The sequence below is a fragment of the Suricata suricatta genome, chromosome 11, assembly GCF_006229205.1.
Source record: "Suricata suricatta isolate VVHF042 chromosome 11, meerkat_22Aug2017_6uvM2_HiC, whole genome shotgun sequence".
Classification (NCBI taxonomy): Eukaryota; Metazoa; Chordata; class Mammalia; order Carnivora; family Herpestidae; genus Suricata; species Suricata suricatta.
The window spans coordinates 27,033,333-27,055,544 of NC_043710.1; the positions used below are offsets into that span (position 1 = coordinate 27,033,333).

The 22,212-nt window shown below is 41.6% G+C and overlaps 1 protein-coding gene across 1 annotated transcript in view; it reads right to left on the bottom strand.

The window, feature by feature from the left end:
- The window catches only part of KIAA1549L (KIAA1549 like), a 262,753-nt gene that overhangs the window by 115,254 nt on the left and 125,287 nt on the right, over positions 1 to 22,212 (bottom strand). Inside the window, exons 3-4 of the mRNA XM_029915550.1 lie at positions 2,339 to 4,843; positions 813 to 1,415 (exon numbers count right to left, since the gene is read on the bottom strand). Of these exons, the coding sequence (XP_029771410.1) occupies positions 813 to 1,415; positions 2,339 to 4,843 (3,108 nt within the window). The remainder of the gene's footprint in view (positions 1 to 812; positions 1,416 to 2,338; positions 4,844 to 22,212) is intronic.

Sequence of the window (22,212 nt, forward strand, 5' to 3'; positions counted from 1 at the left end):
AGGAAGGCGGGACGCGAGCATTCAGCACTGGCATGCTCTTTCAAATACTGTGTCTAATGCTTTTTATAGCAAACACTACCACACTATTAAAAGCACCCTGTGCCTTCCTGGCCTGCTTTGCTGCAACTGGGAGGTGGGGGCTAAAGAGACAACATATCCCACCCAATTTTTTCAAGGCCTCTTTTTCAACATCAAAAGAAATTCTGGGCACCCACTTCATGTTGCTGTACTTTTACTATCTATTGACTGAGAAAATACATCAACGAACGCCTCTCTGAATTCTGTAGAGCTTCCAAGATGTGATATTTTACCAATCATTTCATTCATTCCTGTGAGACATCACTGATTTGCTCTACAGGCAAAACTTGTCACATGTTTGTTTTCTCAAACTTAGTGGCAGAACAGGTTTCCCTGGGGCCTGTGGTATCAGGACTGATCCCGGGCCTAGAATCTGTGTCATGTAAAGCTCCCCCCTTCTCCTCTGCCACCTGATAAGGATCAGAGGTTCTCAAACTCATCACTGTGACATTTTGGGCTGGATTATTCTTTGCTATAGGACCGTCCGGTGCCCTGTAAGGTTTTTAGCAGCATCCTGGTCTCTCACTACCTGCCTGTAGCACCCTCCCTATCCGCCAGGTTGTAAACACCCAAAACTGTCTTCAGATGTGGTCAAATGTCTTCTGGGACAGAAGGAGCCGAACTGTCCCTGGTTGAGAACCACCGATCTCAAAGAAATCAAATAATTCTGCTACATCTCTGAGACCAGGATGTGCTTGCCGCTTTCAAGTAAAATCAGGACAGTGGACTCTTACCTGTCTTCACCAGGAGCTTACTGGACATCTGACATTCCAGGTTGGATGCCATTTTGCCAGTTGAGACTATTGCAGTCGACGCAGCATCTGTATTTTCTGCTGGCAAAGGTGGCAACCGGGTGGCCCTCACTGGAGCAGTAACGGATGTCAAGGCTGCTGTGATTGTCAGTGGGCGTGTGGTGGATGCCCTCGGCATGTCCGGGTTGGTAGGGTTTGGGAGGCCTGTGTGCATGGCTTGTGGTTTCCTGGGGAGGTGTGTTGTGGACAACAGGCCAGAGGAGCTGCCCGTGTTCCCTTGCATGGCTGTATGACCACTCATGGTGTGTGCTGTTCTTGAAAACATGTACGTTGGTGTGAATGAGAAGGCCGGATGCAGTGCCCCTGGTGTCGTCCTTGGACCAGGTGCTGCGTTGTTTGTGATATTTTTAGCTAGGGCAGTGGTCCAACTGCTCTTAACTAATGCTGAGGCCATGGCTGAAGCACTACTGCCAGTGCCCTTGGCAACCAGGGCTGCAGACAGCGCCGGTGGACTTGATTTCCCCAGGAACAACGTGGCTGCTGACGCAGCTGTTGGTTCCGCCTTGAATGACACTGAGGGGTCCACTGCAAAGAGAAAAAGTAAAGTCATTGGCCCACGGTACACATGTCACTTGTTGTGGTGATGAATGGATGTAACTTATGAGTTGGCTGGGGTGAAAAGTCTCTGTTCTGGGATTTAGGCAAAGCAGCTCTAGGTTCATTAAGTCAATTACCTATAATGAGAAGGCCCTTGACAGAAACCTGTGATGGGGGACAGGGGTGGAAAGAAATTTGTAATTGGTACAATTTAAGTTCTGGATACAGATCTTCCTCACCTTACAATGGGGTTGTCTCAATAAACCCATCATAAGTTGAAAATATCATAAATCAAAAATGCACATAATACACTTAACCTCCCAAACATTCTAGCTAAGCCCAGCCCACTTTAACAGTGCTCACAACACTTACATTAGCCTACAGTTGGGGAAAACCACCTAACACAAGCCTATTTTATAACCAAGTGCTGACTCTCTCGGGTAATTTATTGAATACTGTGCTGAAAGACAGAATCATTGTATGGGTGCAGGAGATTGTAATTATATCATTGTTGACTGTGATCTTGTGGCTCACCAGGAGCTCTGACTACTGCCCCGTCCAACATCACCAGAGAGGAATGTACCTCTTATTGCTAGCCTGGGAAAAGATCTAAATCCAAAGTTCAAAGTATGATTCCTACTGAATGCATATTGCTTTTCATCATTGTAAGATTGAAAAATTGTATGGCAAATCATAAGTTGGAGACTGTACTTTCAAAAGAATCAAGTCAGCAGAGGATCAAGGGCACGACTATCTGGGCTCCTAACTCATTCATCATCCCAAAAGTGTGTGTTTGCTCCTTCTAAGCAAAACTGGGCATCTGTGCTGAGCTTGAAGACGCTTGTCCACAGAAGCAGTCATACCGATTTGGGGAGTACGGGGAAACAAACTACCTGCGTGAGTGGCTGCACCTGTCCATTTCTCAGGGTGCTGAGAGGCCAGCAGCACTTTGGATGGGGCCCTGGTCGATAGAGGAAGAGATTCAGTGGTGGAATGATACTTCAAGATACTCTGGAATGGTGTGGAAGCTCTTATCACAGGAGATGGATAGATGTCACTGGAAATTCGGAGAATTGTATCTGTTCCATCTGAAAGCATTTCTTGCAAGCTAACTGTGGAAGTCAGACTTGGAGAGGCTGGCGAAAGAGCATGAGTTGAATGCGCAGGCAGCTGTAGAAGGGGATGAGACACAGCATGTTGGCTTGTGTATGGGTAATCTTCAATCTCAGCTGTTTGGAAGTCTCTGAAATAGTTTTTATTGGTTGTTGACAAGAAGTCTGTATGGTTTCCAACCATGGTAATCTCTGACTGTTGAATAGGCTGGTTGGTGCTTGTACCAAGGACTGGATGCTGCATGCTGGTGCCTTCTGCAGTCACTATATGCCCAGCACTATCTTTGGAATCCAAAGATTTTATTGTACTGGCAGCTGAAGTTGAACCATTGGGAGGAAGATCTGAAGCTGAATGAGTTTCCCAACTGGTGGAGTTAATTGTGTGCCCATTTAAATCATAATTTGGTTGCTGCACCAAGCCAGATATCATTGGCTCTGTGGAGAGAAATCCAGTTTCTGCTGAAAGAGAACTCCAGAAAACATCTGTGGTTGCTGGCTTTTTCACATATCTCATTGTTGAGAAATCATAGATCTCAGTGGATGAGGGAAATGCTGTCACCTGTTGGGAAGTTGGAACTGGCAACTGAGAGTGGTCTATCATAGCTGCATAAGTCTCTGGCTTGATGTCAGGCAAGCTAGGGGATGGGGACATAGTCTGGGTGCTTTGGACAGAGGTGCTGGAAGGTAGAGATAATTCTGAAGGAAGGAGGTTTGTTCTTAGCGTTGGGATGAAAAAAGATGAAATATGATCCGTGCTAGTATCAGAGGTGAACCCATTTACAGTGTGAAGACCTGGAATCTCTTTACTTGGAAGGGTCTGGAGATCAGCTGTCAAATCTGTCTTTTCATTTTTCTTTAAAACAGCTGTCATGCTATCTTCTTTCTGCACAGGAAATGCCCAGGTTGTGGAAAGAAGGTTGGGAAATTTGCTGGAGAAGGGGAGGTCTGTAGCTCCAGTCGGAGGGGGTCCACCACTGCCCCTTTTTTGAGGAGTTGGCTTCTTGGGCACAGTGGAAGGAGAGGCATGGTTCTGTGGCAGCTGGAGGAAGGTGGGCGCAGAGGTAAAGTCTGCTGCAGTGCTGTTGGATGCCCCAGAAAGGATGTCTTGCCCTCTGTGGGCTGTGGTGAGAGGCAGAGGAGAAGGCTCCAAAGAGGAAGATGTGTGTTCCGCTGAAAGGACGAGCCCTTTGGGATTCTCTGGAGCCCCTGACAAATGCAGTGGGCTAGTGGTGTCCTTTGCAGTAGCAAGGGCTAACTTTCTGCTGGTTGTTTCCACTGCTACTGATTCTGCACTCTGAAAAAGTGAAGACACAGCTTCCTGGGTCACTGCTGCAGCCGCCATACTTGTAGAAATTGGCAAAGTCACCCCACTGTTCACTCCTCCAGCCACTTCAGCTTCAACCAGCTGCGGAGATGTATGACTTGAAGCCACTTCCAACACTGACCGTGAGGGAGTTCCATCTGGAAGCAGAAGAAGACTTCCAGGCACTAGGGGCGGGAGAGACAGATGGGATAGTTCTGCCACAGAGCTCAAAAACTCAGGTGTGGGGGAGACTGTTGAGCGAGGACCCTCTGTGGGGGGCAGCTCAGGATGCTGCATTGTTGAGAATCCAAAAAGACCTAGATGAGGGATGCTTATCAAACCCTGGGCATTTTTGGACAGAGTGTGGTTCATTTCCCCAGCAACTGGGTGTGGGGAATTAGCTATGCTCTGACTTGAAGAAGAGCCAGTTTGAGCTATTAGGGGAAACAAAGGCATTTTGGTGGGTCGTTTGGCTGGCTTGGAAAAGATGATGGAATGAGGTGAGTCAGGAGCCAATGAAGAGGATGGATGTGGAGAAAGAAATGCAAGACTGTCTGATCTTGGGGAATGTTGTGGTGAAATGAAAGAAATCCCTACCCAGACTGGCTGAGATGGGATAGTGGACAATGAGGGGAGCATGCTAGTGTGAGGCAAACCTGACACAGAGGCTGCATCCTTTCCCCCTTGAGGTCTTGGTTGGACCAGAGACTCGGTGGAATCCTTGGAAGGCTCAAGGGAGGCGCTCTGTCCACTTCCTTGGTAAGGGGAAGAAGAGAAGTCCCCATGAGCCCTGGCTCTGCGGTGTGTCTTGGGCAGAGGCGTTTGGGCAAACTGCAGCATGCTAGTGTTGTCAGGGGAGGGTCCCAGCACATTCTTGATTCTGGCCACTGCCGAGGAAGACGGGACTTCTGAAAAAGGCCATGTTGGTGAAATTGGTAACAATTTCCCATGAGGAAATGACTCCGGGGTTGGGCTGACTCTTATCTGTAGATTGTCTGTTCCTGTCAAACAAAATACCACACAGGTATCAGATGATTATCCAGTGCCTGCTGTGGTAGATCCTGGAGTGGCCGGGGGGGTGGGGGGCAAGACAGGTACCATTGGGATCTCACAGAGCTCTCGTCCCAGCACAGAAGACTCATTTAACATATTTAGACAATGAAGTTAAGTAATTACACATATGCAAATGCTATAGCTAACCTATAGGACAGGGCTGGGAGCCACAATCTCTGATGAAATATCTAAGCAAAGATGCCGAAGACACCTGTGTATCTTAAATCTTTTTTTCTGTACCACCAACAGGGGCTGGACTGTGAAACTCATAATCTACAAAATCAAAGATGAATGTTACTACCTGCCATGGTCAATGACACCAAAATAAACCTCATCCAAGAACTCAAAAGGCAAAATGAAAGGGCTGTGAATCGATGTAAATGCATTTTTAGTACCCTACGTCATATCTAGCAGAATAATGAGGTTGATTGTATTTGGAAAGATGGCACCAGTGGTACCTTTCTTTCTGAAAGTAAAACTACTCACATCCAACCTAGGACTAGAGACACCTCAACAAGACCCAGTGTCACTACAAGCACCTACAGAGAAAGCAGACACTTAGCACCCACATTTCCCGTGTGAACCTGCAGGCAAAAAGGCAAGGAGAGAGGGCACAGATGCTGAGCTCCATAGGAGAGGAGGCAAGGACATAACTGATCAGAAAGCTGGAAATTTCATGCTCAGTAAGAGAAACAATAGGCTGCTTGATGATTCTCTGGTCCCCCTGTCCATGGTTCTGCAGTACTGATGGTGTTGATGACCCCAGAGATGGCTAAGTACCCTTAAGTTATATTTTAAGTTAAAAAAAAAAAGAAAGAAAGAACAGGTACTTCTAGAGTTTTCTCCACTATTGGCTAAAAATGTTAGAACTCTCTGACAGAAACAAACAAGCCCAGGGGAGCTGAAATGAGAAAATCTGGTTTGTAATGGAGTGGAGTGAGGTGGGGAAGTGAGGGTGGATGATGTACAGGAGCAAATCTGTGTTTCAGAACAAGCATTCTGGCTACGAGTGAAGAATAGAACAGACTGGAAAGATATGGGAATGGATGACAACAGAGACCAGAAGAAAACTCCCTGAAGTGGTTGGGCATGGGATGACTGGACAGCTGTAAAAATGAGTTGAGCCCCGGTAGAAGATTGAAATATCAACCTCTATGATGCTTTACAGTTCTCAAGAGTTTAGGATAATGTAGTCCTTTAAATACTTTTGTGTTTGTATATGAATGTGTGTGTGTGTGTGTGTGTGTGTGTGTGTTTTAAAGCATTTACCCTTGTTTTTTAATTTTTATTTATTCTTGACAGAGAGACAGAACATGAGTTGGGGAGGTGCAGAGAGGGAAGGAGACACTAAATCCAAAGCAGGTTCCAGGCTCCAAGCTGTCAAGCACACAGCCTAATATGGGACTCAAACCCACAAACTGTGAGATCATGACCTGAGCCAAAGTCAGACACTTAACCAACTGAGACACCCAGGTGCCCCTATATATGTGTATTTTATTTAATGGCTGCAAATTCTCCTATATGCCTCCTATTGAGAGGTGAAGTCTATGTTCCTACCCACTGAAGCTGAGTAGGCTTGAGACCATTCAACCCATGCCATAGGAAAGAAGCATTGCATGTGACTTCCAAGGCTACCATCGCAAAAGGCTAGGCAGCTGTCACTTGGCCTCTTGGAAGGCTTGCTCTCCATATGCTCCTTTACTCTCCCTCTTGGAACCAGCCACCACTCTGTGAGCAGCCCAAGCCACATGGAAGGGCCACATGTAAGTACTCCAGTCAACAGTCTCAGCTAAGCCAAGCTTCCCAGTCATCCCTGCCCAGGCACCAGACATGTGAATGAAGAAGCCTCAAGATAATTCTAGTCTCTAACCATTTGAGTCACCCTGGCTGTTTCAGTCTTTCCTACTGCATCCCCAGGAATCATGAAATAGAGACAAGACATCCTCACTGTGCTCTGTCTGGATTCCTGAAATCATGAGCATTACAAAATGGTTGTTATTTTACAACGTGAAGTTACAGGTGGTTTGCTGTGCAGCAATAATAACTGAAACAATGTGGGACTGTGTCCCTCATTCCTGGGAAGTGAATCTCTAGAGCTTTAATTGGCTTCTAAAAAGGATTCAAAAGCCAAAACACAGTTAATAACTCTTTTTCAATGAAAATTATTGTGGCTTTATACACAAGATTTTAAAATTATGTCTATGCTAATAAATAAAATATATCTGTATTAATGCTGTATCATGGAAGGGATGGAAAGGGAAGAAAAAATTTTGAGGGGGAAATGAGAGGTAGACTTATTAAGAAGGGAAAAGTAAATTAGGAGAAGTAAGAAAAAACCAAATTACAGGAAGTTTAAAACACTCAAAAAAAAAAGGCAGTGAAGCAGAAGTTTGATATAGAAGTGACATATTCGAGTGTGTTGGACACACTCTCCAGTATTCCCATGATCCCCATCTCTTGGTGGCCTTGCCTTTGTATAACTCATCTTGAGTATGAGCAGAACCTGTGAGTTGCTTTTAACCATTATAATATGGCAAAGGTGATGGGATACCCACTTGTGTTTATATAATATAAGACTCAGTCTTGCTAGTAGACTTGCTGTCCTTAATGCCCTGATGAATTGAGAGATCATACTGTGAAAACCCATGTGGCAAAAGATTGTGAATAGCTTCTAGAACTGTAGGCAGTCTCCAGGAACTATGAGTAGCACTCTGGAGTTGAGGATGGCCTTCCACTGAGAGCTAACAAGAAGCTAGGGCCTTCCAGATGGAAGCCACAAGGAAATAAATCCTGCCTGCAACCTGAGTGAACTTGGAAGTAGATTGTTCTCCAGTCAAGCCTCCGGATGAGAACACAGCCCAGCCAACACCACAATGTCGGCCTTCTAAGACCTTGTGCAGAGGATCCAAAGAAGTTGTGCCCATGGAAACTGGGAAATAATAAATGCATGTTGCTTTGAGTCAGGAAGTTTGTGGTAATTTGTTACACAGCCATAAAAAACTAACAGAGGTAGAAAGTAAGGCACTGTGGAATGGGAGTATAAGAAGAGATGAAGCATGAGGTACCACGACTAAAGAGGAGCAGAAATGATAAGAAGTTACCATCAAGACAGTAAAAAAGATGCCCAAGTCAGTATGTTTGTTTGGAATTTCACAGAGAAGCTGTGAAATAAAAATTCAAACATAGTACCTGGGACTCAAAGGAAGATATTTGAAGAGAACATTTGGCTTTGCAAGAGTAGAAACAAAGCCACAGCAGCATATAGCAGCAAAGACAGTGTAATGATGCTATGAAGCAGGTTGAACTCTTCTATTTAAATCCCATTTTTCAAGGAAAAAAAAGAAGGCACATTCCATTCAAATCACTGAATTCTTTTCTCCCCCAGTGAAATCCTACTGACTTTCCAATCCACCCCTCTCTCCAGTCCAAAACTGTTAACTTTTTTCGACTTAGAATGATATGAACAAATACAGTAATGATCTTCAAAAAATGCACAAAAAACAATCATATCCCACATACTAGAGGGGGAGATGAAAGACAGTGGTGTTTCCTTGCACATGCTGCTGAATAGGTATCCTTTGTGAACACTATAAATATCATTCATTCTTTTTTCATTTTTCAATGCTTATTTTATTTTTGAGAGAAACAGAGCATGAGTGGGGGGAGGGGCAAAGAAAGAGAGAGACACAGAATCCAAAATAGGCTTCAGGCTCTGAGCTGTCAGTTGACTGTAAAGAGCCTGCTTGGGATTCTCTCTCTCCCTCTCTCTGGCCCTCTTGCATATTCTGTCTCACCCTCTCTCTCAAGATAATAAACTTTATATATATATATACAAATATATATATATGTGTGTGTGTGTATGTATATATACGTATGTATATATATATGGAAATATATATTCTTTGTATACATATTCATTATATATTTTTTAATATATATAAAGAAATATTCTCCAGTCAAATTCAAAGGCCCTCCCAATGTGGCCCTGAATTGCTTCCTGGTTTCCTCAAACTACTCCTGTAATACATATAATCAGTCTTTTTCCAATCAGCACTTCTGTGCTTTGACTGCTGGAGACACTGAGAAGGAAGCCTTCCCACAAGCAGCCTAGCTATAGGCATGACTCGTTTCCAACCACGTCATGAAGCCATCCACTGTCCTGCTCACCGGCTGCCAGCACATTTTCTTAATTGCAACACTCAAAGAAAAGCAAACCTGATCAACAGCAGCTCTTGAATAGAAGAAACTAAGACAACCAGCTAATAAACATTAGTAAGTATCCCTCCTCTTTGTATGTCAGAGAAAAATATCTGCAGCTTTCTATTAGGCCCCAGAGTCAGACTGCTTGGATTCAAATCCTACTGCTCCATTTGCTAGCTGTGTGACCTGGAACAAGCTACCTAACCTCACTGTGCCTCTCCCTCATTTGTAAAATGGGGACTATTACAGTACCTATGTCAGGGTACCTACATTACCATGAAATTGTTTTAAGTGTTAAAATGAGGTGATACATGTAAAGTCCTTAGAACAGTGCCTGGCACACAGTACTCCCCAAATGCTAGCTATTACTGGTTTTGCTGTCATTGTCATTACTTGTTCAGCCTAGGGGCATAGATGCACTCAGATGCTTCCTCAGAGGCCCCGGATGGTAGTCAAAACTCAGAAATGCCTTGCAGGTCACATACTGCCACGATCCCGCACATCTGTGGAATCCCTTAGAGTTTACAGAATCTTTTCATTCCCTCATCCCACCTTGTTCCTCAAAGAACCTGTGAAGTAGAGGATAAAGGTCATCATCCCCATTTTACAGGTGAGCCAACCATGGCCCAGGGAAGTTAAATGCTTGGCCAAGGTCAGACTGAGAGTTACCATAGAGCTGAGTATGACTCAACCCCTCTGATTTCAGATCCAAGCTCTCTGCTCTGTGTGGGAAGTAGTTCCTCCTCCGTCTCTAGCTCCAGGATGGGCTACATTCTCCTAGAGGGACCCCAGCAGACGAGAGCCCACATGGTCATTGCCTCTGTGAGTTTGATGATGAGTATCTCTTTGGTGATGCCTCAGCAGACATTACTGAGCACAGCTCTAAATCACTTAGACCTCGATTTCCAGAAGGTCTAAAGAGACGAATCAAGCATCATTTCTGTGTTGAAGCATTCACCTCAAATCCACAGTTCTGAAGTTTGGTGCCTGAGACATTCTTCCTAATGTGATTTCTCTTGGGGATTTTTCAATATGCCAGTTAAACAGAATCCAATTGCTGCTCCTTACAGTGATGCCAGCAATAGAAGGTTCTGTTTACTGCCTCAACAGAAGCTTTTTAACTTCAAAACTGTTTCGCAGCTATTTGCTTAAAAAAAAAAAAGTTTGTTGCTTTCAAATCTTTTGTGAAACAGGTTTAAAAATAAAATTGATCTCCCCTATCATAATACATTTGCTCTTACATTTTTTAGAACCTCACTTTGCATGATTATTACAGAAAAGATGGAAGAGTTGAAGGAAAAGAATCCCATGTGTCCCTCAGTCACCTCCACATGCATATCAAGGAAACCACGATTCACACTGTGGTGAACTGTTCTTTCAGATTTCATTCTTGGAAGACCTTTGGTTCATGAGCTTTTCAGACCTGTGGTTGCACTTCACATCCAACTTTTTTTTGCACTTCTGGTCTTTTAACATTGTTTTAAAGCATTTTTTCATACTGGAAAATTGTTTCCACTATGACACGGTATTTTAATTTGTTTAACTGCCCTCCAACTATTAAGATACAGGTTATTTATACATTTTTAGCTTTATAAACAATAGCCTCATCTCCTTCCAGTTCTGTCATTAGCAACCCTGTGTGGCAGGTGGGACAGACACAATGACCTCCTCTTATGGACAAGGTCACCACACACATCTAACACCATCCGCATCAGCAGTAAATCAATGGGATTTGGAGTCTCTCTTCTCCCCTTCTGTTCTGCCATTGTTTGATCTTTCTGATGGGGTTATTTAAACCTCACCTCCTAACCAGCCTAAACTCAACTATAGAAAATGCAATTAACCACCAATAACTGTTCCTCCAAAATAAGACAATCCTATCAGCAAACTTTTCCAAACCTTCCTATTTATTTTTACTATTTCATTCTAATGGCCCTAAGGGGAGTTAAGACCATTTTTAATCCATTAGGCAAGAAAGACTAAAGATGTAGGAAAGTCTGAACTAAATGAAAAACAGTAATAGGGGCTTAGAAATTTGGGAAAAAGGCATATTATTGGGCTTCATGCCATGTTGAAAAGTGTATATGTAAACCACTTCTTAGTGACAGTCCCATACTTAGGATGTCATTGTTCCCACAACTCTCCATTTTTAGCCCTATTAGAGTATTTTCCCTTTCTGCTTAGAATTATAGCCAATTATCTCCCTTATTTGCTCAACCACTTAGCCATTCATACCCCCAAATCCTTTCTTGGATAGTCAATCCGTTATAAAGATCAACAAGCTGTAATCCTTACTGGGAAGGTGGTCAAGTGTCCCAGTGAAGGGTGTGTGATCTGGGTTCACAGCCCCCCTGCCTTGTTCCAGTGGTGTTAACTTACACAAGTTACAGACCTCTCTGTGCGAGTCTCTTCATTTCATGATATAGATAGTATTAATCTCTGTCTCACAGGTTTCTTGAGGCCTAATGGCATTAACCCATGGAAAATATTTGGAACACATCCTGGTACATAGCAGTCAGTATATGTTACTTATGATTGTCAGCAAGGAACACAAAATCTAACTAAGAGATTTCAGAGTCATGTCTTTTTTTCTAAACTATGATAACAGTATATTATACCTCCACTTTGTGGCAACCTTACTCTAACTTCTCAGGACTAATTCACATTTCTTACAATGAGTGTCTTGTCTCCAACTATAATTCTCCACTGAGTACCTCGTTAATCCACCTGGATTAGTAAACCTCACCCAGCTTCTGAATTAGATTTCTTCCCCAAAGTCTGCTTAGCATTAGTAAACCTCACCCAGCTTCTGAATTAGATTTCTCCCCCAAAGTCTGCTTATTTCCACAAGCAACATGTGGTTTTGGAAATGACTTACTCAGCATAGTGGCAAAGCAAACACTTTCCCATTAGGATTCTTTACCAATTGGACACATGAATCTAACTACAGCCATGGCAGAGGTGCTGAGAGAAGGCAGAGATAGAGCAAGAACTTCTCACATATACATATCTTCTCATAATAAATAAATACACATACATACATAAATAACTTTAATAATCGAAATTAATCCAGAAATGAAAAACCTAAACCAATTAACATAGGAAAAAGGAGGCACTACTGAAAAAGGTACCAGGACCTTTCAATATATACCAGAATATACCAGATATATTCAAATGAGTTCTACCTAACTGAAAAAAACCAAGGCAATGCTAACTTAAAAAAAATTTTTTTAGGGGCGCCTGGGTGGCTCAGTCGTTTAAGCCTCTGACTTCGGCTCAGGTCAGATCTCACATTCGGGTTCGAGCCCCGCGTCAGGCTCTGTGCTGACAGTTAGCTCAGAACCTGGAGCCTGTTTCCGGTTCTGTGTCTCCTTCTCTCTCTGCGCCTCCCCCTCTCATGCTCTGTCTCTCTCTGTATCAAAAATAAATAAAACATTTAAAAAAATTTAAAAAAAATTTTTTTAATGTTTTGTATTTATTTTTGAGAGACAGCACGAGCCGGGGAGGGTCAGAGAGAGAGGGAGACACAGAATCAGAAGCAGGCTCCAGGCTCTGAGCTAGCTGTCAGCACAGAGCCTGACACGGGGCTCCAACCCACGAGCCGTGAGATCATGACTTGAGCCAAAGCTGGATGCTCAACCGACTGAGCCACCCAGGCGCCCCAATGCTAACTTTAGCAAACTAATTTGGGCCTTTGAAATATATGAAAATGTTTCCAATATATTTTATGACACCAGTACTCATTTAATATCAAAATCAAAGATACATTAAGTAAATAATCACCAAAATATGTAAATGAATGCAGGTAGCCAAGCAAAAATGTGTGGTAGGGGAGGAAAAGATTGCAATAAAAGTAGAAACTCATGTATATTCCTGGATCCCATTTGTGCAATTCTGTAAAAATTATGTATGTGTATATATGATAATAAATCATTTAATGCATAAACTATCAAATAAATTAAAAATTTATAAAGTGTGATAGTCAACACAAACATATAAGTGCCTGCACAAAACATACACGAACACAAAAAGAGAATGTTAAGACTTTTCATCTCATTTTAAGTCCAAATGGAATGATCATAGGCCAAACTCTGTATTCTTAAATGTTTTCCTGAAGGTAATCATTGGCAGTCCCAATCTTGTATCATCTACAATGTTGTTTATGATAGGCAGAGACCTTCCTATTCATTTTGCATCTCACAGAGTATTTTGTTAGACTGAAAAGAAAATAATCCTATATTAGGGACATCCAGGCAAACTGACAGTCTCTAAAACTGAGAATAAGCAGAGGCACCATGTCCCAACAACTGTTCCCATCAGTACTGGTTCCATGTGACAATCTGGGGGGGAAATGGTTTTATATTCAAAATAGCTTAGAAAACCCCTTACTGGGGAGTCACAGTACAACAAGTACATGAAGACTCCAAAAGTCTTAGGGTAAACAAGTTATGTTTAATCTAGAAAATCCCCAAACTAGTTTGACTGTGGAAGTCTTTCTTCTTTTTCTTTTTTGCATGATACTAGCTAATATCCCAAGGAGCCACTACTCTGAACACCTTGAGGGAATTTTAACTTAAGATCATTTCAGAGTTTAAAGTCATTATCCTTGAGAATTTCAGATACAGAAAAATCAAAGAACTGATAAGTAGACTAAATCCATCATGGAATCTGAAAGCATGTTATTTGAAATTACATAGCGGGCAGGTTATGGAAGATACTTGTGATGGTTGATTTTATGTGTCAATTTATTGGGCCATGGGCTCCCCAGATTAAATATCATTTCTGTGTGGGTCTGTGAGGGTGTTTCTGGAAGAAATCGGCATTTGAACTGATGCACTCAGTAAAGTCAGTGGCCCTACCCAGTGTGAGTGGGACTGAACAGAACAAAAATCAGAGTAAGGGAGGATTCGTTCCCCTCCTGCCTGCTTGTGTAGGGATAATAATGTTCTGCCCTTGGACTGGGGTTCACACCACTGATCTCCCTAGTTCTTAAGTCTTCAGTTTTGCCTGGAATTACAGCATGGGCTTTGCTGGGTCTCTAGCATGGCCCCTGCAGATGGTAGAACTACTCATCTCCCATAATCACATGAGCCAAATCCTCATAATAAATCTTTTAGATGATATATAACATCATATGTATGCAGACATTGTGGCTTCGGGGTTGATGCGCTTAATCACAAATATATCCTGCCTCAATACAGAGGAGGACATAAGGTGAGGCCCCCTACCCCAAGTTGTTTAACATTGTTTAAGGAACTTGAAAAAGGTCCACCTTCTAAAGGTATCATTTTTTTAATCACTCAACACAAGGTTTCCAAATGCTTGTCCACACTCTAGTCTAACGCAGAGTGTTCACCTAACCAAGACAAAACAAGAAATATAACTATAATTGTGTGCATGTATGTGTATTTTCATCAACTGCCTTTCTGAGTCTAATGGACAATCCTCCATTTTTGGTGTCAACATTTCCTTGCTTTTCTAAATGATAATGGCACCATGGTGTCGCATTGCCCTTAGTTGACAAGAATCAAAGTTTGTCAATCGAAATTGGGCTTCCAAAATTCTTCACTTTACTAGTCCATGAGTTCTTCAAATCTGGAAATTAATGATCAACTTTTTTTGAAGAAGGCCTGAAGTTTTCTTTCATGGGTGAGTATGAGGAAGGCATTTTCCACTCATCATTGATGGAGTTGGGAGGAAGGAAGAAAATGTGAGAAGGGCCTGACTTGGAGCAATGGCCTCCACAGAACACTGTGACACTAGGAGTTGGGAGGGGCTCATCTGGATGACCAAGGAAAAACTGAAAACATGATAACATTTTAAGGGGTAGAAACCTCTCTCCTTCTCTGATGGTCCCTAACGAAAGAACAACTTTCTTGAAGTCAAGAATTTATATAGCTTGTAATTTTCCACACCTCTTGCTCCAATATAATTATAAATGCACAGCTTCTTGAAGTTAAAACATACATTATTACCCTCAAGATAAATAACATTCAACTCTATCTTCCACTCTGCATTGTTAATGCTATTATTTTCACAGTAAATAATTGTTAGGACCATTACCAGTGATCTAGTGGCATGAATTATTAACTTCTTAACAAAAATCAAGAGAAATTAAGTGTTTCTTTTGGCACATTGGTTAGATTGTTAATTACTTGTAATTGAGCCTCCAATCCTGGTTCTTTTCAAAAGTACAAATAATCATGACAAACATGTCACTGTAGCAAAATATAGCATATTATGTAGCCTTTATTAAAATATATTTTCTCTCAAACTGGATTGAAATATTGAATAATTTAACCCAAAGTGTATTTTAGAAAAGTGGATTTGTTGGCTAAATTGCTTGTATGGTAATGATACACATGTCTTTATTCAGAAATTTGAGAATCTAGTTGGTTATTTTTCATGCCAAACTACATCAAACAGTTCCCCTTTTCAAAACATCTAGTCTATTTAAGAATGGATTCTCCAAGAAAAAGTGCTACACGCATGAAAATAAGTGACTTAAATCAGTGCCATAACTATTGGGAAAAAATGAAATTTAATAACAAAGGTAAAGATTATTTTACAGCTTCAATTGAAATTTTAAAGCATTTTAATAGTGTTGAACAATGAAAGTAACTTCATAATGTCAAGAGCAAGTAAAAACCAAAAGACTAACTTTATTCTGTGAATCCATAAGTCAGAGAACGTTACAGCTCCTGGGCTTACAGCCACTATCTACAGGACAAAGTCAGAGCTAATCTGCTTGAAAAGCAATTAACAGAGCAGATTAGCACAAAGAATCTCCAATATGTAGTCAACTCTACTGTGATTTTATCTGTCAGTGAATTCAAGATAAAATTAATGTATGATAAAGATCATACTCAGGGGAAGTAGTAGAAGCCTCACACATGAGCCAGGATCTGGATTCTGACCATGGTTCTCTCACCTGCTCCCTTTTATACATGAAACAAATCACTTTCCCTGCATGGGTTCCATGTTCCTTCTCTGTAACACAAGATGGCAAAATCAAGTCATCTATAAAATCCCTTTAATTATGGTTTGGTTTAAGCCAGGAAATCATTTTTAAATAGTTTTATCCCCCTTGTTATAGATTAATCTTTTAGCCATCATGTCTTTTAGGTGTCTTTTAATCTCCAAATTTTCCTTCCATTCCTTTTGTTTCCTTACAACATATCTGATGAAGAAGGTATGGAGTTTCCAGAGTTTGGACTGGGCCAATGAATGCTTATTGTGCAATTCAACATGTCCCTCTGTCCCCTGCATTTCCTAAAAATGGACAGTTAGCTCCAGAAATGAAAGTATGTAAGTCCTCACTTTTATATTTTTTTAATTTTTTAAGTTTATTTATTTATTTTGAGAGAGACAGTACAAGTGGGGGAGGGGCAGAAAGAGAGGGAGAAAGAGAGAATTCCAAGCAGGCTCTGCACTGTCAGCACAGAGCCTAATGCGGGGCTCAAACTCACCAACCATGATCTCATGACCTGAGCTGAATCCATGAGTTAGATTTTTATTATCATATTTTTAAATGGAAATAAATTACAACAGGAAGACATTTAAATGCAGTCTGTATGAACCATACCCCCCCTCCCACTCTTCCCCATTCATCTAGAGCACTACCCTTTTCCAAGGAGGAATAAACTGGAATGGCCATGTTCTCTACCAACACCAAGGATTATTTTGACCAGAAAGCCAGCACTCAGTGCTTGTGCATGGGCAATACAGATTTTTATCCCACGTCTGATCTTTGCAAAGATTTTACATTTGTCTCCTTTATTTCTAGACCTGTAGTTTTCCTGCCTACAGAGCTATTACATAAGGTGGCCCTGCCACAGAGAGACTGCCATCAGTAACTATTCCAGGAAGAATCCTTTCAGCAGAAGTAAAAAAATATTCTGCATTAGAAATTTAAGCCCATCTCTCCTGAAGAAATGAACTCCAGAAGGCAACTTAAAAAACAGCATCCAGCAGGAAAGGCAGAAAGGAAGAGATGTTTCCTAGCGTTGTTGTCGAGGAAACAATTGTGCCACCAGCCATTACAGCTGCATCATCTGCAAAAATGAGTGCTCTGTAGGCAGAGCAGATGTTCCAAAGCTGTGTCATTTGTAAATATAGATAAGAAATGTAAACTGAAGATGTGACCTCACTCACTATCATATTTGAGGGTAACAGCAATTAGGAACATCGAATATAATTTGAGCTGAGACTGCAAGGATCTTTTTTCCAGTCCAAATATAACTGCAGAAAACATATTTTCAAAAAGTAAAATAACTCTCACTGTTGCCTGCCACCACACAGTTGCAAAGTGGACCAGTCTGATTCTGAGGCTTCCAGACAAACATGGATGACTCTACTTTGCTAAAAGAACTGTCGATTCTTCAGCCACAGGAAGAAATGAAAGGCTGGATTGGATAGAGGTTAGAAAGTAAATAGAGTTTTTGTAAAAGAATGAATAATTGGGAAGAAAAGGGAAGAAGAGGGCAGTTGTTTATTTTGTCCTTCAAGTTTCAGGTAATTAGGAATAATGGCTTCACATATCCCATCTAAGGAAGTTAGAGGAAGAAAAGATAGTAGGTATCTGGGCCTCCAGTTCTTGCTTAGAGATGGCTCATTAGTCACATCTCAGAGGGGGGTGCCTCCAACTGATTGGTAGTGGCTGCATGGACCATTGTGAAGGGTTCAAAACGCAGTCTTGAATCAGCAGGGAAGCATGCTGTAATCCATTAGTAATGTCTGTCCTGGGTGCAATGCTTGTAGAATGACAGTAGGAGTAAACATAGTTAGCATCCAGGAAAAGGCGATCCCTAAGGTTTCTCCCAGCATCTAGCCTAGCTCCATTCATTTTCAGAAAATGAAACCAGGGCCAAAGGTGATTAAGTGACTTGTCCAAGGTCTAAATGAGAGGCTGGTCTTGGATTCCCTCTGACAGTGCTTTTTCCGTCACCAGATGTATCATGTTACTTTTTTGAAGCATCAGCTGAGAGTCAGAAATGAAGAGAAGGAAAGGGAGGAAGTGAAAGAATGATTCAGAGACCAGGTGAAAACCAGAAAAACACATCAGCAGGATCAATAGAGATGGGCTACGAAACAGATGTCATTTCCAGGCTGCAAGTGGCATGCAAATAAGCTGTTTTCACACCTGGTGAATCGAAGACACTGATGATTTTCTCCTTACCACCCACCTGAGAGAACCGTTTTGTATCACCTACCCCCCCTCTATCCTTGAGCTCTCATGGCCCCAGCTCAGCAAACTGGTAATCACGTGACCTTGCCTTCCTGGCCACAGATGTTTGAACCAGGAATGGATAACTGGTCTGAGCTGTTCTACTTGAACTTTTCCCCAGGAATTTAAAACTGGGACCTGGAGACTTTGTCATTCCATATTGGACCCTTGACTAGGGAAGTGATAGAAAACAGGAAGCCATGTTTGGTGCACATATATGCCAAAACAAAGAACGCTGATTTGGAAAGAGATAAGAATGGAAAAAAAATGGGTGTGCCTGGGTGGCTCAGTCGGTTGAGCATCTGGCTTCAGCTCAGGTCATGATCTCACAGTTCGTGGGTTCAAGCCCCGCATCGGGCTCTGTGCTGACAGCTAGCTCAGAGCCTGGAGCATGCTTCTGATTCTGTGTCTCCCTCTCTCTCTCTGACCCTCCCCTGCTCATGCTCTGTCTCTCTCAAAAATAAATAAAACATTAAAAAATTTTTAAAAAGAATGGAAAAAAATGCACTGACTTGACAGTGTGACCTTAGGAAGAAGACAAGTTGGAGAGATTAGCTGTTCCAGTTTCACATTTTATTTATTTTTTTAATGTTTATTTATTTATTTTGTGACAGAGAGTGGGAGAGGGGCAGAGAGAGAGGAAGAGAGATAATCCCAAGCAAGCTCTGTTCTGTTAGCGCAGAGCCTAATGCAGGGCTCTATCCCACCAACCATGAGATCAAGATCTGAGCTGAAATCAAGAGTCAGATGCTCAACAAACTAGGCCACCCATGAGCCCCCAGTCCCACATTTTAGGCAGACTCAGTCATATACTCCAAACCACTGTACCCTTACCTGCTTTTCAAAATATAAGCCTTTTGGCTTCTTCTGGTTCAAATACATTCTGCTCCTTGCAAGCAAATATAACCCCTGATTAAGTCAATTAAACCCTGCTTGCTTTCCATTTCTGAACATAGTAACACTGCTGAGGGAGAGGGAAAGATAAGAAATGGTATTTTATTAGGGGTCAAATGTTCTCAGGGAATCCAAATTAATACACTAACCTTTGCAATAACATAATGCCTAAGTTAGGCATTCAGGCAATATATCAAATTAAACAAGGTATCAGCTATTAAAATCTATGTTGATCATTAGCTCTATAAACAAATGTGAAACAAATTTATGTTATTTATTTATTACCATGCATTTCCTGCACAACCACTCTAGAGTTTGGACTACAAAATCCTGAAAACAAGGCATCCATTTGCTATTTGCACGTTACTAAAAATCCCAGATGGTAAAGCCTTTAAAATGAACTGCAGGCAAAATCAGTGTCTGCCTCTTGAGCAAGATTCTGGGGCTATAAAACTGGCTGGTGGTGTACAAAGAGTTCATAAAACTGTGATTAAATAAAGCACCAGCAAGTGCTCAGGCAAAGCCTATTGAAAGATTACTCTGTAGGCTCCTTGTATGAAAGTAAAATGATACAAAATCAGGAGAAATCAACTTCCCTAAAAGACAGTTCACTTTTGTAGGGACTGGGTTTTCAGCGAAATCCTCCAAATTTGGGACAGAAAATGAGAACACTGAGGGGAAAACCCTCTGGAGATGTCACCAAGACCAGCGCTGTCAAGAGACCTGTAAAAATAATGAGCTTACAAAGGGTGATCATTGGTGGCTTCCACCACACATTCTGGGAAGCTAATTCTCCAGACTCAATTTTTCATTGTCTCAGATTTTTTTCAGTGATTTTGCATAAAATATCACTCTAGTTTTGCTTTTACCCTTCTTCTAGTTTACATAAAAACCATGTTTAATATTTAACCTCTACGGAGATAAACCTCTTGTGTTTTCCAGGTTGTCAATCTTTCAGTAAACCAGATGCCTCAAAAGAGATATCTGGAACAGTGAGGGACAGTTGGGTAGCTCACACCACAACACAACTCCACTTTCTAAGAAAGATACACTTGTTACTGGTGCAAAGAGAGCTGTAGCTTCCTTTATTTACCTCCTTGGACATCTGTCTGTCCAGATGTCTCAAACTAGGGTATGAATAAAATTATGCAGAATAGTCAGTCTTTATTTCCATTTTCAGACAGTGGAGGGTCTTACACAAGGTAAAATGGTCATTTTATGCAGCTGTGGAGGACACCTTTGGAACATCGATTAAGCACAGTCCCTTCTCTACAAAATACCCACTACTTAAAACATTAAGTTGGTTCACTACCATCCCCTATTGCCCATTGGCCCAAGCATGAACACCTGACCAGGGGAAGTCAATCACTTCTGGCCTTGCTACAGTCAGTTGTCTCTGGACCACAGAAGTATTCAGTTAGTTGCGTGGAGGACACTGGGCTCTGTGCTGCCCTTTCAGGTTGGTTACTTGTACCAGAGAAAGTAGCATGAACCCAGAGAAAGGAGAGGGCAGAAAGAAGCAGAAAGGAGAGAATGTATGGGGCAAAGAAAGGGGGACAAAAGGGCAGAGATAGACAGATTAGGAAGTTGGACAGCCCTGATCTGATGGTTCTTGTCTCACCAAGCTCAGCTTTATTCTCTCTTCTGGGATGTGCCCTCTGCAAATAAAATGTAACTTCCAATAAAATCCTCATCCCTGATTCAGCTTATATGAGTGTTACTAGCAACCAAAGACTTGACCATCCAAACTTTATGCACACTACCCCCACCCACACCTCTGTGAGGGAAAACAGTATAAGATTCTACTTCTCTACCAGAGGATCTTCTATTGGGTTGGGAGATACTTGATTTATTTGCATTTTACCCATTTTTGTAGTCTATTTGTGAGCAGTTCAGTATAGTCCCAAATACCTCATAACCCTGACACTCACTTTTTCTTGAAGATGCTTGATAAGATTTTATTATAAATCTAGAAAGGAAATTTTATTATAAATCTGAAAGGAAAGCTTCTTGGCTGATATTTCTGACCACTGTGTGGGGGGTACCTGGGAGAAGGCACTGCTGACGTCCTCTGTCCCTCATGTCCTGAGTTCAATTGCATCACATCATCAATGGAACACTGCAGGGAGGAGGCCAGCACCAATGTGTGACACAGACAAAGGTCACACATGCTCAGGTGTCTCTACTCTTTGCAATGTTCTTTTAGATTTCTTTTCTCTCTTCAGTTTCAGTGGGTATGAACATGAGCCCTGGAATTTGACAGACCCAGATGAAAACCCCAGTTCTACACTTACGTGCTGTGTGACCTTGGGCAAAAGTCACTTTACCTCTCTCTGTTCCTCAGTTTTCTTACCTATGAACTACCTTCCTTGCATAGTTGATGTAAGGAGACAAAGCATTAAAAGGATTTAGAGTGGAGCCTATTACAGAGTAGAAAAAGAAGATATGAGATACAAACACACACACACACACACACACACACACTGGAATATTACTCAGCCATAAAAAGAAAGAAATCTTGCCATTTGCTATAGCATGGATGGATCTAGAGGATATTATGCTAAATGAAATAAGTCAGTCAGAGAAAGACAAATACCACATGATTTTATTCATATGTGGAATTTAAGAAACAAAGCAAACAAACAAAGACAAAAAGACAAAAACAAAAAACCAAACTCTTAAATATAGAGAACAAGTCGCTGGTTACCAGAGGGGAGATGGTGGAAGAATGGGTGAAAAGGGTGAAGGGGATTAAGAGTGTATTCATCATGATGAGCAGTGAGGAATGTACAGAATTTCTGAATCACTATATTGAACACCTGAAACTAATATAACACTGTATATTAATTATACTGGAATAAATACATTTTTTTAAAAAGATGGCTATCTTTTGCAGATAGGTGTGACCATGTGACTAAGTTCTCACCCATGGAATGTGAACAAAAGTAGTGTTCTTTCCTTACAAAGAAAATGCTGTCCCTATACTCTTGCAACTCC